Genomic DNA, 17,391 nt, shown 5'->3' with positions numbered 1-17,391 from the left:
GGGGGAAAGGGGAGGGCAGCACGGGAGCCCCATTCCCACATGGATACAGGACTCAGGCGTGCCTGGAGCTGCTGACTTCATCCCTTAAGGAAACCCAAGCAGCTGTGGGCAGGGATCCATTGTGGCCAGTGCTGTGGGCTCTGCTGCTTCAGTTCTGCCTGCTCCCACCAGGAGCTGGGCACAGCGAGGTGTTTTCCTGGGAGATTTGGTGCTTTTGGAGAAGAGGATGACTGGAACATGTGGAGTAGAACTGGAGAGATGAGATTAGAGAGAGAGATTAGAGAAAGCAGCACTGATAAGGGAGTGCCAGGACAAGGGGCAACGGCTTTAAACTGGCAGAGGGCAGGGCTGGATGGGATATTGGGAAGAAATTCCTCCCTGGGAGGGTGGGCAGGCCCTGGCACAGGTGCCCAGAGAAGCTGTGGCTGCCCCTGGATCCCTGGAAGTGCCCAAGGCCAGGCTGGACAGGGCTGGGAGCAGCACTGGAAGGTGTCCCTGCCCATGGTAGGGGTGGAATAGACGAGTTTCAAGTCCCTTCCCAACCCAAACCATCTTGGGATTCTGGGATTTCAAGGGATGAGGAGCCTTTGGGGTCATTTCACTCATTCTCAGGACCTCTACCAGCAAAGAAACCTCATGGAAAACTTGAGACATCCAGAGACACATCTCGGCTCCAGCCACAGCCAACTTCCAATTTCCAGCTGGGACTAGAGCTCCAAACCCTGCCTCCATTCTCCTTTGTCCACACAAACCCGGCTGCAAGGCTCTACTTCCACCTTCATCTTTCCTTCCTGACTCGGAAAACCCATCCCTCCCCCGGGATGGAGCCTCCATTCTTCCCTCACCTCCCCAAAAACAACGTGCACCCCAATGTGACCTCACTGCTGCCCAGCTGCAGGCTCAGGAAGTGGAAGTGTGGGGACAAAAGCTGCCTGAGACAAGAAAACAGAAATAGATAAAACCCCCACCAGCGAGGCTGAGATCAAAAAAGCAGAGGATGAAAGGGCAGGAAATTTGGTTTCAAATTGCAGGGAGCAGGTAGCAAAAGCAACAGAAATGTTTGGGAAGGAAGGAGTTGAGCACTGAGCTGTGCTGGATCGTGGAATGTCTCATGGAATGTCGTGCCCATGTGTTTTACAGCAGCCACGTGATCCTGGCACTACTGAGCTGCCCAGCCCTGGGCCAGCACTCAGGAATAGCCTCAGGGGGCCCTTTCACAGGAGAATCCAACAGAATCAAAAGATTTGGCCAAAGTCACTCAAAAAGTCCTGATACAGAAATGTCAGTGCCCTGAGAGGTGCCTTTGCTCCCTGTCCTGGCTCCACCACTGCCTGTCACAGATCTTAATGCAGCCCCAGCTGCTTCTGAGCCAGGATCCTGAAGGAACGGGGCTCTTCATTCCTCACAAGCAGGAATCTCATCAGGAAAACAACCCTGAGCAGGTTATGGAGCAGGACTTGTCCCTTCAGATGTCACTGCAGGGCACAGGAGGCTCACGAGGGCAGGACACAACGCCAGCAGCTGGCCCTGAGCTGGGGGAGAAGTGCACATCCAGGAAGGTCTGTTTTGCCAGCCTGGAAGCAAACAAACCCATCTCCATCCTTTTTTCCAAGGTCCCAGCTGTGTTCCTGTGTCCCCCACGTGCTGGGCCTGCTGTGACAAACACAGGGCAGCCCCTGGCAGGTCCCTCCCACGTGAGAGCACCTGGGCCTGGCTTTCCTGTGTTCCACAAGGGCAGCGGATCCGGTGGGACAGCAGGGACAGGGACACCTGTCATGGAGCCACCGGGGATGTGCCTCACATGTCAGCTTTGTTCCAGTTACAGGCTGTCAGGGAATTCATTTACAGTCACAATTAGGCTGAAGAAAACACTGATACCACAAGGCTGGCCAGACCAGAGAGTGATGATAAAAAAAATACATTATAATCTCTTAATTCTCCCCTATTTCCTGCTCCATGAAGACCCTCTCACTTCCCAAAATCCCAAAGAGGATTTTGGATTAACATGTTTGCATACAACACGGCAGTCCTGCGGTACCAACATCTAAAAATCCAAGTGGAAGGATATCAGATCCAGAATATCTGACCCAGGCCCCTCCACAGGAGCATCAAGGCCAGGCACAGCCTTCAAGTGACCCGAGTATTTACAGGGCTGCAATAAACCACACCATTGTGCTGGGTTAAAAATATTAATTAAAAGAGGCATGACAAGCACCCTGGGAAAAGCTGCATGATTTGAATGTGGCTTGTAAGACCCCCCTGCCCCAGGGCAAATCCCTGAGTGCCAAACAGCGTTTTCCCTTTGTCCCCTACCCCCTGCTCTAACCACCCTGCCATGTGGTCATTTTCCTTCCTGCTGAGAAGTGACTGCAGCTTCCTCTGGGCCCCCCACCACAGCTCTGAGATCAGCTCTGCAATCAGCAGAGGGATCTGCAGGGAGCAGGGCCCTCCCTTCCCCACCACGCTGAGCCCTTTATCTCAGCCTCCCGCTGCCCCGGGAAGCTGTGGGAGCGGAAAGCCGAGCCAAGCCCCTGCTCCAGCGTCACACAGCCCTCCCCGAGCTGCTCAGCCAGGAAAATCATCCCCTGGGCAGCATTTCTGCCCCACTGCAGGGCCTGGGATGGTGGCACAGAGCTGCCAACGCTGCACAGACCTCACAGCAGCACATCTCTAAATGGTTGATTCAAGAGCCTGAATTTGGAACTGAAGGGACAAAAATTCTGTGAAACTTCCAGAGCACCAGCAAGGACTGAATAGATTGGCAAGAATTTGTGCAGGGTTCAAGCAGCAGGGTGAAGAGCGCTGAAAAGCAGAGAGTTCAGGGTTACAGGCTGAGCTGCAGGTGAGGAATGCTCCTCTCTAACAGCAAAGGGCACCACTGAGGCTGAGCAGCCTCCAGATTCTCAGTGGATGTCTCACTCCACAGCACTGATCCAGGGAAATTTTCACAGCACCTGCTGGAGAAAATGGATTTCAGCAGCTCCATGGAATATCAAACGAAACAGCAAAAGAGGAGCCAAGAATCCAAGTGTCAAATGCAAAGCTGGAGGAAACAACTCTGTAAACACCTTGTTCCTCCAGCTCTGAGCCTGAACTCCCCACGGCCACTTGGGGCTGAAAATAAACCAAGCTCTATTAAAGAGAGCCCAGCAACAGAGCTTTCTTTAGAAAATGCAGGTGTGGGATGTGACCTTTTCTCCAGGCTGTAGCAGGCCCACAGCAGCCTGACAACTGCAACACCTCCCCTTGAGTCACTGCTGGCACAAAAACATCAACGCTGCAGACTTGGGGAAAAGCAGGGGAAAAAGGAAGTTGCTATGGATGTAACACACACTGGAACTGGGTTAACACAGTGCTCAAATGCAGCTGTCAATATGACTGAGTTACCTGAATTCAGAGCAGAAAATCAGGCTCTTCCTTCCTTCTGTGAGTCAGAGGTAATTGCTCTCCCTGCTCGAGGCACAGTGACTCACTACAACACAAAAAGAATAGCCCCGGAGTTGTTAATCTGTGTTTTCATCATGTGCTTGGCATTCTCCAGTAACTGCTCACACCATGCAAGGCTGGGAGTGATCTTAACAGAAAAGGCATCATTCATATTATTATTTATGTGAATTTTACACCCCACTTAGGAAAAGTGACATCCTCAGGAACATCTGGGACAGTGAAATGGGGTTGGAAGAGACTTGTCCTGGCAGGAGGTGTGTGCAAACACCAAACATCGAGTGACTCCCTGGAACTGTGTCAAACAATTTGGCAGAAAATGCGATAAAATGAAGAGGCTTAAGAACACGAAGGCAAAGCTGCCCCATGGAAAAAGAGCAGATAATCAGAAGTGACTGGGAAAACGCATTTTAGTGGCCTCTGAGGTTGCAGCAAAGCTCTGCTGAGCACGTCCCCAGTGCAGAGGCACTTTGAGATCCCAGCCCTGGCTGATGAGCAGCACTTAATGAGCTCTGCAAGGAGCTGCCCCAGCCAAATCTCACGGCACACATTGACTCAGGAGCTGCCAAACCCAGGCCTGCCTTCCCAGCACCCTCTGCCCTTCACTTTTCCTTCAGCAGCAAAATGAATCTTCTTCCTGTAAAGAAACAATCCTCACCAGAACAGAGGTGAGGGGGTTTTTGGTTGGGGGAAGATTACAGAATATAAAGGATGCTTTATGTCTTTAGGACACATTTGCTGGTACAACAGGCAACAAATCCCTCCTTCCACACCACAACAGCGTGATCCAGGTCAGGATTTCCATAACCTGTGCTCTCTCATGAGATTTTTCCCATTTTCTCCCTGTTTTCCCATTTTTCCAGTCCCTCTGACTGGCAGCACAACCATCAGCTGTTAAACAATACTGACCCCATACAGCCACAGCCAAAGCAAAGGCTTTAAATTCAGTTTTACAGAGATTTGCCAGAGAAAAAGCAACAACAACAACCCCTTCTCTGCACCTCCCACTGCCAGGGCTGGGCTCCATTCAGTGCTGTGCCCACACATCACTTTTGCTGTGCCTGCACACAGGAGTTCACAGGAGCAGTGACACCTCCACAAAAGAGCCACAGACACGTGGCTGAACAAATCACAAAGTGCAGCAAACCAGAAAAGATGCAAACTATTTACTGCCCAACAATGCCAGGCCAGGGTGAGCTGATTTTTGCACAGAAAAGGGAGCAAAGATTAAAGCTGGCTGAAAAACAGGTGGGTTTGTTTTGATGGAAACTTTATGGATTGCTCAGGTGTGGCAATGACTTCACTGCAATTACACAGCTACATAAAAAGACTAAATAATCATCAGAAAAGAATTCACATTCCTCATTTTATTAGATGAAACTGTCAGTTTTGTTTCAATTATTCAGTGGCTGATACAGTTGGAGCCCTCTGGCCACAGTGATAAGATCAGACTACAAATAAATAAGAGAACGGTGAACGGAAAGAATTGGAATCACAGTTCCATCAGTGTTTTTCAGGATACATTTCAGGGTATTTCCTGTACATTCCAGCAGATTTCACTGTATGAATTTAGAGCAGAACATCCACCCATTCCAGTGCATAATTTAAGTTCTGAACAACAGATACGTCTGTGCAGCAGGAGGAGCTGCGCTGGTCCCTGCAGCACTGTCACACAGCAGCTTTCAGGCTTTTCTTTGGCTAACACCACATTGTTAACTATTTACTGATAGAATTAATTTAATTAACTGATTAAATAAATTACTTGTCTAATTAATACTGGTAACCCCAGCTGTTAAGGTCAAAAGAACACTGAACACTTTAGTGCTGTCACAGGTAGGCAAGAAGTGCAAGATGAAGCAGAGTCAACATCCATGGCCTGCCTATCCCAGGATTCCCAAAAAACTGAGCAGGAAAGTGGAAATGGCTTGCACTGAGTGAAGGAACAAACCTCTGACCCTTCTGACCTGGAAGAAACTGAAGGGCTTCCCATCTTTCACATTCAGGTTCTCAGAAGAGCAAAGGAGAAGCTTAAACTGATTCAGTGAGAGAAGAGACGAGCAGACAACAGGGATTGAATTCCTAATTTAAAGCTGCAATCCCTTATTCTGACACCCAGTTGCACAACACACCTTGAGCCACACCACGAGTCAGGGAGGGAAAAAAAATAATCACTAAAATGATGGGAAGGGAAGTTTTCAGCACCTCCTCAGTTACAACAACACACAAGTTCTGGAGTACCTGAAATTAGAGTCAGAAATCAGTGCAGCCATGGGAGTGAACACTGGCATTGGCTCAGAGTGCCAGGGATGCTGGTGAGAGCATTCCCTGGGAAGTAACTTGGGAGAATCCCCTGGGAAAATCCCCTGGGAAGCAGCCCATGCCCAGCAGCAGTGCAAGAACCTGTCAGTGTGGCTGTACCAGCGAGAGGAACCCTGTCACCAAGTCACAAAGCCTCCCTGTGAGCTCCTGGCAGACACCTCACCTGAGAAAGATCCACTCACCATAAAAAATGAGTTTGTCAGAAGCACACAGGATGATTCACCTGGTGCTGAGTGACTGCTGGTTATACCTTAGATTTTAGTGATTACCAATTTCAGAGGCTTAAAGTGCTGAAAAATGATTAGTGTCAGATTAATGGCTGCACATCAGACCACGGAGAGCAGAAATCAGGGTTATTTGTTGGGGTTTGCCAGGTTCCCACCTGTATGTAAACCACAATATAAAAAAAAACCCCAAATTCCAGCTGTAGCTCAATACACAAAACACAAACGGATCTTCAACCCCCTCTGTCCCCGAGTCCACCTGCAGCTGCTCCTCCCAGGAGTCTCTCAGAGCTCATGGGAGTTGGCGTGGGGTTCTGGAAGTGTCTCGATGTCACAGTTCTTGATCAGCTGAAAGAGGAACTCCACCTGTTTCTCGTAATTCTCAATGGAGATTCTCTCATTCAACCCATGGATCCTAAAAGAAAAAGGACATTTTTCAGTCCAGGGGGAATTTCTGACCCAAGTGCACACACCCTGCTTGGCTGTTGACTTCATAAAGCAGTGCACAACAGAAAAACTCAGCGATACAGACCGAAAACTGCACTGTAACCAACCCAAATTTACTGATTCAAAGGCTCAGAGCCCAACATCTATGTCTGGAAAACATCTAAAACTCTAATCTGGAAATAATCCTAATGGCCCATTTCTTGGCCATTTCTGTCACTGTCCTGTACAGCCAGGACACTCAACTCCTGCATCATCTGCACCTCAATAAAACAGGAAATCTAAATAAGCAAACAATCCCTTAATGATGATATTGTTATCACGTAACTTCAGGAAATTTCAAATCAATTCAGAGTGGCAAGTGTCCAAATACATGGATAAATCTGCAGGACAAGGCCAGTCACCACACCACCACCTCTCACACTGCTGCAGCACACAAAGGATCTGCTCAGCACCACTGAATCAAGCACTAAATGGGTCCTGCCTGCATTTGAAGGAACAAGGAGCCAGGGCTGACTCTATCCCAGGGTGATTTCCACTCCCAGCACCCAAATCTGCAGGAAATGGGTGGCCTGACAGCATCTGAGGCCAAGGTACTCAAGGCTGGGTTTCCTCCTGCCCTCTGCTCATGGATCTTCTGTTTCTCTGGGCCCACCCCAAGAGCTGCCCACGTGCTCAGTACCTGGGGAGATCATCCTGTTTCAGGAGCAGAGGGTTGAACCTGTAAATGGCCTTGGTGATGTTGGTGAAGTGCCTGCTGTCCGTGTTTCCGATGCACGTGCCTGGAAAACAAACCTCAGGTTTGTTCTGCGGGAGAGGAACAACTGAGTGTTAAAAAGTGACCCACCTTTCCCCAGGAGAGAGGAAAAGCAAATGATGACAGTCCTGCACTGCCTGCACCAAAAGCATCACTGCAAACATGGATTGGTGCATCCTGGAGAACATTCTCTGCTTCAGGAATAGAGCTGAACACACACCTCACCCTAACAACAGCCTTGACACTCAGCCTCCCCAAAAATTTAAGCTTCAAACTTCAATCCAACAACTAGAGCTAGGAAGGAGCTGCAAAAAAAAGGGGAAGGGGCTGGGATCATAAGGAACAATACAGAAAAGCAGGAATGGCTTTGCCAGCTATGAAAACAATAAAAGAAGAAGCTAAAGCAAGACCTCCTCCTCTCCCTCACAATTCCTTTCTTCCCTGAAGAGATTTCTTTGTATGTGCAGAGAGCCCAAGTCAAGGCTCATTGTTTCTGTCAGCTTCCTGTTTGCTTTTTTACTTCCACTACTAAAAAACAACATCAAAACTTTTAAAGCATAAAGAGGGAATGGAATAAAAAGAGGAAAAAACAGCTGTTTCCAGTAGTTAACAGCTGGGGTGGAGGAGTACACAGCAAATGGAAACAAGGCAGTGCTGGGGGAGGGAAAAGCAGAAGAGGAAACAATAATCATCATGTGCCTGCTGTCACCTGGGACTACACTGTCAACATCTGGGAAAGTGTCCAGGATGGTTCTCTGAAAAATATGGATTGCAAATGTCTGCTCATCCCAAGGACTGATGGGCAGGGGGTCAAAGGCCTCCACCACATCAATCTTCACCCTGTCATCAGCAATGGTGTTCCTGACTGCCTCCAGCACCTGTGGGTGAAACACAGAGACAAAATGAGCACAAGAAACGAGAAAGCAGCCCTTAGAAACATCATCAGATGTTCAGCTTTCCAGAAGACATCTGTCTGTGAACTGTCAGTTGTGGCTGCAAATAGACTGAAGGTGTGTCAGTCTCTCTTCCTCTTCTGAGTGCATGGCTGATGCTTCAGCTGAATGTTTTAACCAGATGCACATCATTGTCTCAAGGTACTCCTGAACTGCTTCAGCCCTGAAGGGCAAGTGCTCAGCCTGCTGCTCTTGGAAATTACGGCATCAAATACTCCAGAAAAAGCTTCCAGAGAGAGAAACTTCCAGCAAAGGCTTGGGGAGGGAAGATTTGTACTGAGAACGTTTCACAGCCACCCTGGGCTGGCCAGGCCTGTCAGACCTCCTGAAGTGTGCAAGATCCCCAGACTCTGCCAGGTCACAAAGCTAAGGCTCCCATTCAGCATCACAGATGATCCACGTGCTCCTTGGCATGAGGAGATCTGAGATACCTCAGCAGCCGTCTCGGCTGAGTGGATCCTGAAGTTCACCGTGGCTCTCGCAGAGGAAGGGATGACATTCACCTGGAAAAAAGGAAGGGACAAAGTTTAAAAGGCAGTGAAAACCAGAATAAAACTCCAAATGCAAACTCAGAACTGCTCAAACAACTGCAGGCCTCAGATGCACCACTGTTTCCTCCACATGTGATGTCTCCTTCTGTGTTAAAATACCATAAATCTTATCTAAAATGCAGATAAATACACAAAGAAATATTTGTCAAATAAATAAAAATGAAGTTAGTTGTTACTTACATCAAAGTCTTTCTCTCCCTTTAGAAAATTTACACTGAGAAAGTCTAAAACTCTGGATTTATTTTTTTTAAAGTGATATTTTTCTTTCACTGTCACATTACACGCTTCATATTTGGGTAAACGTAAGTCACTTAACAAATTATTTTTATTGAATGTGTAACTCTTCCTATCTACAGACTGAATATTTACAACTTTGTTAAACAAAATCGTGTGTAATCTTTAGAAAAAAAACCCCAAGAAACCAGGGTGTCACTTCCCTCCTGGCCACTCCGTGTCACTGTTCAGCCACTGCATCTTTTCCTGTCCAGCGATGCTTTTCAGACACAGATTTTTTCAGGGACACACCAAACACAGCCTGTTTATTTGCCAGGGTTCCAGCATTTTTGGACAGCTCCACTTCCTTATCAGGGCAGGATCTGGCTGTTATCTCTCAGTCCAAGGTGCACATTTAACCCGCCTGGGGCAAACCCCAGACCCCTGCTACAAATGGCTGGGCCAGGGAAGTGTTTGTGACTGTGACAGTTTCAAATATTGCCTTTGATGCTTTGTAGGATTATGCAGAAACCACATTTTCTTGTGGTTCTAAAATATTAACATTCTAAAATATTAACAATTTGAACACTGGTGGACAGAGACCAGCTGCTTCTGAAAGGAAGTGGTTTGCAACTGCAGCCAAATTCAAGCCACATCTGAGGTAAGAATGAGACTGTGGCACCACACAGGGCCCACACTGATCTTAAAACTGGATATAAATAGGTGGAAATTAAATGTCTTGATCTTCTCATCATAATTACTTGGAGAAAAATCCCAAAATACCTTGATTCCTGCATTAAACAGGGTGACTGCAGCGGTTGTTCGGATCAAGGCATTGGTGGAAGGTTTCCAGGCAAGGACTCTACAAAAATAGAAACAAACAAAGTTTTTCAAATAAGTTGAATATTGGTAAAAAATAATCACCATAATTCTACAGGCAATAAGATGAATGATGGTTTATTCAATTAATGAAGTGGTTATTAACAGGAAACCACTGAATTATCTAAACTATAAAATAACTGATTTCCTGGGAAGATTGGAAAACCCTTCATCTTTTAAGGGTGAGAGGCTGGGAATGTTTATCAAGGATCTCTTTTCTTACCTGCTGACAATAGGTGAGAACAGCCACAAATTGCTCATGATGATGTTGAGGGGAAACTTGAACTAAGGGGAAGAAACAAAACCATGAATCAGAAAGTTTTTATTTGTCAAGAGCGCGGTGGAGTCACTTGAATATGGACAAAACAATTCCAGTAGAAACAATAATCTGGGAGAAAAAACAGCTTTTTTTATCCTTTCTATATAACTGTGCTCTAAATTCTTCACTGGGTTACTCTTATGGAAATTTGGGAATGAAATCCTGCTTCTCTCCTCACCTCTGCTGCGAGGTGCTCCATAGTCATGAGCTCTGGTCCATAGCCAAACAGGTTGCGCAAGGGATTCTGCTCCAGCCTACAAAACAAATCAACATTCAAAAGGTAAAAAACCAATTCTCTGGCTGTTATTGCTCCAGAAGGATGTCAGAAATTTGATTTGTGAAATGTATCCCTGTTATTGGAGATGCAATCACGCTCTGCTCTCCTGGTAAGTAAATGTGCAAGCACAGCTCTGCAGATTTCTGGGCATTCCAGTCACGTGCAAAGATTTCCTTGGAGAAACAGCTGAAAAAAATCCCAAAGCCTGGCTCCTATAAATACATGGAAACACAGAAAAATAGCACACAAATCTCACCATGTCTGCACATACTCAGTTTTTCTAAAATATGTATTTCTTTCCCAATTTGGTATCTACACAGAGATGTAAAGAGATGATTTCTGCAGTCACATTATGACTATTCCATGTTCATTGGCTTGAAGAATTCCCAGCTGAGGTAGCAGGGATGTGCAGGAACGAATTCCAGAGAAACCCTGCCACCCAAACAAAGGAATCTCTGCTGCTACAGAGTAAATTAGGGCAGACAGCACTCGTCTTGCTTTTAGAGGAGTGGCTGACACTTGGAACAGCTGAAGTGCAGAGACTCTGCAGACACCTGGCAATTGTTCCTTGGCTGGGAATTGCATTTCTGCCCTTTAAAGTGAACTACAAACTGCAATTTCAAATATAGAACAGCAATTTGAAAAAGACTCTAAACACAAATATTTAAAGTCACATATCAGTGATTTAGGAGTTATTTTGACTGTGTTTGACACTGGGTGACAGGGAAGCTCTCACCTGGACATGGCTGCTGCCAGAATGCCAATACTTGTCTCCTTAGGAGGAAAGGATGAATGTCCTGGCTCTTTTTCCACAGTGAAGTTCAGTGTCATTGAACCTTTTTCTGTGACAGCAATCCTGGACAATGATAAATTAATCAATGAATTAACAAATAAATGATTAATGCAATTCCAAACACACACGCAACAGACTGTAGATAAAAATAATTACTCTGCATAGTTTTAGTATGATAAAAACCACTCAAGCAGCAACAACAAATCATTAACACAGCATTTAGATCTCTGCAGGACTGATGCCTGGGTTGCTTCTCCAGTGAGCAGAGCTGTAGAGCACGGAATTAAAATGCTCAGTGGAACACTGTGCCTCTGTTAGCACGGCTGTGATGGACAGCAGGCAGAGGCTGAAGGTCCCTGCCTTGCACTCTGTGCCACTGCTGCAGCTCCAGCAGCACAGCCACACGTCTTGGAAACACTCTGTAATGGCATCAACAATGTCATTTATCACTAATTAATGACTGAAAATGAATCATGGTGGTCACTCTTACATAGCCACTGGCTTCTTCACCCCTGCAATGATCCCATCCAGCACCGCGCTCCCCTCGTCCAGCAGGAAGGAGAGTTTCACACCTCTGGCTTCCAGCAGAGCTGCAATTTTCCTTGCTCCCTTCAGACCAGACACCTGTGGAATCCAGGCAGAGGAACTGATCAGATCCAGCCAGAACATTGGAAGGAAAACTGAAAAACATCTTGTTGTTGGCTACAGCACAAGGAATGCACAAAATGCTCTGGGGAACGGCTCCAGAGCAACCATGAAAGATTCCTCCAGGAAAATTAACTGCAGATTGTTAATGGCCTGAGAGCAGATGAATTTATATGCATGATGAGGAGTGCTCTCATTGATGAGTCACTGACTGCTGCTTTCATTTTGATATCTCAGAGCTATAAACTCCACAGATTTGCAATTGCAGACCTATTTATTTCAACTATTAATAATTCTTTGCCTGTCTATTTTGACAGTGCATAACCAAACCCACCTCCCCTGTCTCTCTGTACCACTGGAACGTTTTTGCCAGTTCCTCCTGAACATTTGGCACAGCCGTGTGAATCTCAACCCAGCTTTTCCTGTCTCCAAAATTGGATTCCTGCTGCACCTTCCTTGCAGAAAAGAATCTGAAGTGACACCCTCCGGTGTTCTTTTCTCTTTGCTCATCACACCAAACCCTTTGTGAATGTCACTCCAAGCCAAGTAATCAATCCATAACTGTGACCTGGGGCCTGACATAGTATCTCCCCACAGAACCAAGAAAAACAGGAAAGACCTTCCAGCTAAACAATGTTTCAAAATTAAGCCTTGTTACCTACAGGAACAATGTGAACAGGTTGTTGTTTCAGGGAAAGGAAAGAAAATACCTCCTCATCATGGCCAATGCCAACGTAGAACGAGCGGCGGGGTCTGTAATTCCTCCTCAGCAGAAATTCCAGAGCTTGCAGGATGCCCTGCAGGAAAAGCAGAACGTGCTGAACCATCCCTGTGTGGTAATAAGGAGAATAAATGCAACAGAATGCAGTGTGATGGAAGAGAACAGCGATGCTTTCACAGCCCTTGTGCTGCTCACAGCTAAGCCTTGATTCCTACAGCTCCCACTGAGGATGTTCCCATTCCTTGGAAAAGACACTGCAGTGGTTTTGATCCACAATGCTCTGACAGGTGCCACAGCATCAGGGTAGGGAGGTGAAACACAGAGCAGCTGGTTCAAACAAACTGCACAGGGAGCCACAGAGTCAGAATTATCCAAGGAATTCACTGTTCTCTAAAGTGCCTCTCACACACCCAGACTGGCTCTCACTGGAGCTACCAAACCCGGGGAGTTTAAGGAGAAGAATGTTTTGTACAAGAAGTGCCAAGATGACAGAAACAGAACAAGAAACTTAATCTGAAGAATGAGAAATTAAATCTACCATTCGCTAGGGCAATATATATATATCAAAAAAAACCCCATTTTCTTTATTGTTCCATCTCTCTTCTTTAATTTAAATTACTCAGTTTTTCACATATCACACCTCTACATTGTCAGCACCCATTTTTTGCCATGTTCACTGAAATTGCTGATTTTTTTTTTTTTTGGCCATTTGTGGAGTTCCTTGTGCAGCTCACAGCAGAATGAAGCACCAACCTAAACTTTTAAGTTTCAAGGCTTTGAAATTGATGATTAAACATCCTGGAGCTTTATAGGAATGTGGCCTGTGTGACACTAAACATCTGCTCAAATTTAAACGCAGGGCTGCCATGGAAGTCATCATCAAAGTCACAAAGGGACAATTTCCTTATTAATTTTTCCATCAGCCTTTTCCCAATGAGAAGTCTTTCCCAGATCAATCTTTCCTGAATCCATTCCTCCCAAATGTGTTTAGTACAAAAGCTCTTTGTTCTGCTGCAGGCTGGATAAAAGATGCAGGGTTGTTTGTCTATCCTATTAAATAAACAGTGTTTAATTTGAAACTCAATCCTTTTCAAAGGGCCGGTTTTGGCTTGGAGTGCTTCTGTGACACCTAGGAAAAAGGAAAAGATCTATCCCTGGTCTCAAACACAGCATTTGACAGAGAATTATGGAATGGTTTGGGTTGGAAGGGATCTTAAAACTCATCCAGTGCCACAGGCAGGGAAATTTCCACTGTCTCAGGCTGCTCCAGCCCGGCCTTGGACACCCCCAGGGATGGGGCAGCCACAGCTTCTGTGGCCACCTGTGCCATGAAAATTTAAACTGGCATTTAACCAAATACATCTGCATCTGTGAATGGGATTCTCCTGATTCTTCATGAGTTTTAACCCTCTTTTCTTCAGTAACAGTGGTCACACTGCTCCATCTCCAGGAAAAGTTGGGAGAAAACTGCAGGACTTGGAATTTATCCCTAACAGAAAGAGGGGTGAGAGAGACAACACAGTGAATTCCAAGAGGATGGATTGCTCCCCTCTGCCCTTGCCAGGCTGTGTCTTTGTGGAAGGACATTACCAAGCACACGTACGATGGCAGAGTTTTTGTTATCCAGCGTTCCTCGCCCGTAGATGAAACCTTGGTGCTCTGCAGCCGAGAAAGGAGGGAAATCCCAGCCCTCCTGGGGAGCAGGCACCACATCCATGTGTGCCAGCAGCATGTAGGGCAGCAGGCCAGGGGCAGAGCCCTGAACTGTAAACAGGTGGCTGTATTTCCCAACAATTTCATGTTGGATGAACTTTGAAGAAAATACAGCTGGGAAGACTGTTAATAAAAAAAAAAAAAAATTAAAGACACATGTAAAAGTAAAAATTAACAATAATGGCCAATTTTAGCATCATTCCACAGAGCTGCTACCTAGGTAGCATCAGGGGGGAACTGTAAATAAGACATAGCAGAGAATAGAAGTTCTCATACTTGGGGTTTGAAACTTTCCTAAAAAAAACAGAATTCTTGTTCAGCAGTGCTGCAGCTCTTTTGCAGGGAGCAATGATGGAACTGCCAAGAAATTAGGCTGAAGCAGCAGCAGTCATTCTCTTTTTATTTTTTTATGGCATTTAACCATCTCAAGGACCAAAAACCATCATTACAAGAAGCCTTTTGAACCTTTTGGGGCCAAGCCACTGTTGCAGAGGGGACACGTGTGTGACATTTCTGACAGGCCTTTCTTCAGCAAAAATATAAAAATCTCTTCCCTTATATCCAGGAATGACACATGCTCTCTTCAATTTGTTTATGAAATAGAAATACAGCAGCAGAGATTTCCAAGGCTGAAAGTTCATTACCTTTCTGAATGTAACTCCCAAATTCTGCCATGGCAGTTGTATTCAAATCCTCTGGAGACCTGGACACAGTGGGGATTTTAATGGCCCCTTCAAAGAAACACAGAACAGGAATCACTCAGCACCAAAATCAAACAAAGCTCAAACTGCATTTCAAATGGGGAAGCACATTTATGCTCCTGAGTGTTTTCCAGGATTTAAACATTATTTCACAGCACAGCACGAGCTGCCACGACCCAAAAAAAGACTGACATGCTTCAGCTGGGCCGTGCACATGCAGCCACCAGCATTTCCTAACAGCTCAGCCAAGGTATCTCTCCAGATAATTTGACTCCACTTTTCACTGCTGAAGTGTTGAATGATATTGTTAGAAATGCTACTGTCCAGGAGCAGCTGCAATTTGCTTGGGTGATCTGATTCCCCAGAGCCACAGACTCCTCTGGCAGCTGGACAGGCAGCTGAGTTGGCAGTCCAAGGTTCTTTCTCAAGAGTAAGGCAGGTTGTGATGGTTATTACACCTCCATATTGCTCTGTTAATTAATCTATATAAACAGACAGAGCTTTTGTTGGCCCTTTTGGTCTGCCCTGTCATTTAAACAGGTTCTCCAACATCCAGTCCCTGTGCTGCAGAACATGGGGATAACTCAGTCCCAGCTGCCTTTCCAAACAGCAGCTGCCAGGAGGGGTTTTGGATTCTTTTGAGGTTGTGTGATTCATGAATTAACACAAAAATCTATTGTGAGCCTTCATCTTCCCATTAAAAAAAGAATGCAAACATGATCTGCTAGGCAATAAATCCTCCGAACCAGCAAGGTATGAGGTTTACACACAGGGTTTTATCACTTGGTGCCAGATTGTGGTTTCCTGCACAGTGCCAGCCCTACTGAGAGCTAAACCCCTCAAATCTTCTACGTCAGACAGCACAAACTGGTCACAGCAGTGCTGAGCAAGAACAAGAAAGGGAGAAAATCCTGACAGTGACTTATCCAGTGGACAAAGGGATGTCTGGAAACGCTGTCACGGGTGTCTGGTGAAATTCTGTGCATACGAGCAGGAAACGGTGGAGAAAATCAACACAGGGCAAGAGTTGGCTCAGGAGAACCCCAGGATCACTGAGGCTGGAAAATCCCTCTGGGATCAGCGAGTCCGAGCTGTGCCCGATGCCCACCCTGAGCCCTGAGTGCCACCTCCAGCTGCCACCTCCAGGGACGGGGACTCCAAACCTCCCTGGGCACTTCCAAGGCCTGGCCGCCCTTTCCATGAGGAAATTCCTGCTGCTGTCCAAGCTGAGCCTCCCCTGGCCCAGCCTGAGGCCATTCCCTCTCCTCCTGTCCCTGTTCCCTGGGATAACATCCCAAATCCCCCCCGGCTGTCCCCTCCTGGCAGGGACTTGTGCAGAGCCAGGAATTCCCCCTGAGCCTCCTTTTCTCCAGGCTGAGCCTTCCCAGCTCCCTCAGGATTCTCCAAACCCTTCCCAGCTCCCTCAGGATTCTCCAAACCCTTCCCAGCTCCCTCAGGATTCTCCAAACCCTTCCCAGCTCCCTCAGGATTCTCCAAACCCTTCCCAGCTCCCTCAGGATTCTCCAAACCCTTCCCAGCTCCCTCAGGATTCTCCAGCCTTTCCTGAACTGCAGCGCCCAGAACTGGACACGGCGCTCGAGGTGTGGCCTCAGCAGTGCCCAGCAGAGATTTTCAGTCACTTCCTCAGTCCTGCCGGGAGCCAACACCCGGTTCCTGCCAGGGAAAGCACCTGGAGCGAGGCCGCCTGCACACCCGTCCCCCGTGCCCTGGATCCCCCCTCAGGAGGGGCCAGTCCCGGGGCGAGGGGGGCTCGCAGCGCTCGGGCCCCCTCACCTCGCAGCGCCTCCTTGAGCTCCCGCCGCTCGCCGGCGCTGAGGGCGGCGGTGCCGGCGCTCCGTGCCCAGAGCCGCGGGACCCCGGCCGGGGCTCGCAGGACGAAGGCTCGGAGCAGGACGACGGCCGCCAGCGCCAGCACTACCGAGCCCAGCGCCAGCAGCGCCGCCACCGCCGCCCGCCGCCCGCCCGCCATCACTGACCGCCGCACGCCCGCAGCTGACGAGCGTGGCCCGGAGCCAATCGCCTCCCGCCCTGTCGGGATGACGACCAATGAGATTGGAGCATGGGCGGGTTGGCCCCGCCCCTCTCGCGGGTGCTGCTGGGAGCTGTAGTTTGCAGGGAATATGGCGGCTGCTGGAAGCGAGGAGTTAGGGAATGGTTTGCGTTGGAAAAGCTCTAAAATCCCATTTTATCCCACCCCTGCCATGGTCAGGGATACTTCCCACTGTCCCAGGGCGCTCCAAACCCTTTCCAGCCGGCCCTTGGACAATTCCGGGGTGGGGCAGCCACAGCTTCTCTGGGCAACCTCTGCCAGGGCTCAGCACTGTCACAGGGAAGAATTTCTTCCAAATATCTTGGGATGCTGCTTTAAAAAAGATGTGGATAAACGGAGTTCCTGTGGGGAATAACCATCCCCAGGC

The 17,391-nt window shown here is 47.5% G+C and overlaps 1 protein-coding gene across 1 annotated transcript; it reads right to left on the bottom strand.

The window, feature by feature from the left end:
* Positions 1 to 4,796: 4,796 nt before the first annotated feature.
* PM20D1 (peptidase M20 domain containing 1) lies at positions 4,797 to 16,943 on the bottom strand. Its single transcript, XM_005529322.3, has 13 exons — positions 16,748 to 16,943; positions 14,897 to 14,983; positions 14,143 to 14,375; positions 12,529 to 12,615; positions 11,664 to 11,797; positions 11,117 to 11,236; positions 10,282 to 10,357; positions 10,008 to 10,069; positions 9,689 to 9,767; positions 8,573 to 8,644; positions 7,898 to 8,066; positions 7,114 to 7,213; positions 4,797 to 6,402 (listed from the first exon to the last, which is right to left on the bottom strand). The coding sequence occupies exons 1-13, from the start codon at positions 16,941 to 16,943 to the stop codon at positions 6,273 to 6,275; spliced, it is 1,545 nt and encodes a 514-aa protein (XP_005529379.2). The 3' UTR covers positions 4,797 to 6,272.
* Between the last annotated feature and the right edge of the window lie 448 nt (positions 16,944 to 17,391).

Source organism: Pseudopodoces humilis, chromosome 26 (genome assembly GCF_049639895.1).
Source record: "Pseudopodoces humilis isolate 2021_Gansu_Grassland_sample_001 chromosome 26, ASM4963989v1, whole genome shotgun sequence".
NCBI classification, from domain to species: domain Eukaryota; kingdom Metazoa; phylum Chordata; class Aves; order Passeriformes; family Paridae; genus Pseudopodoces; species Pseudopodoces humilis.
This window is presented reverse-complemented; position numbering and strand designations above follow the sequence as displayed.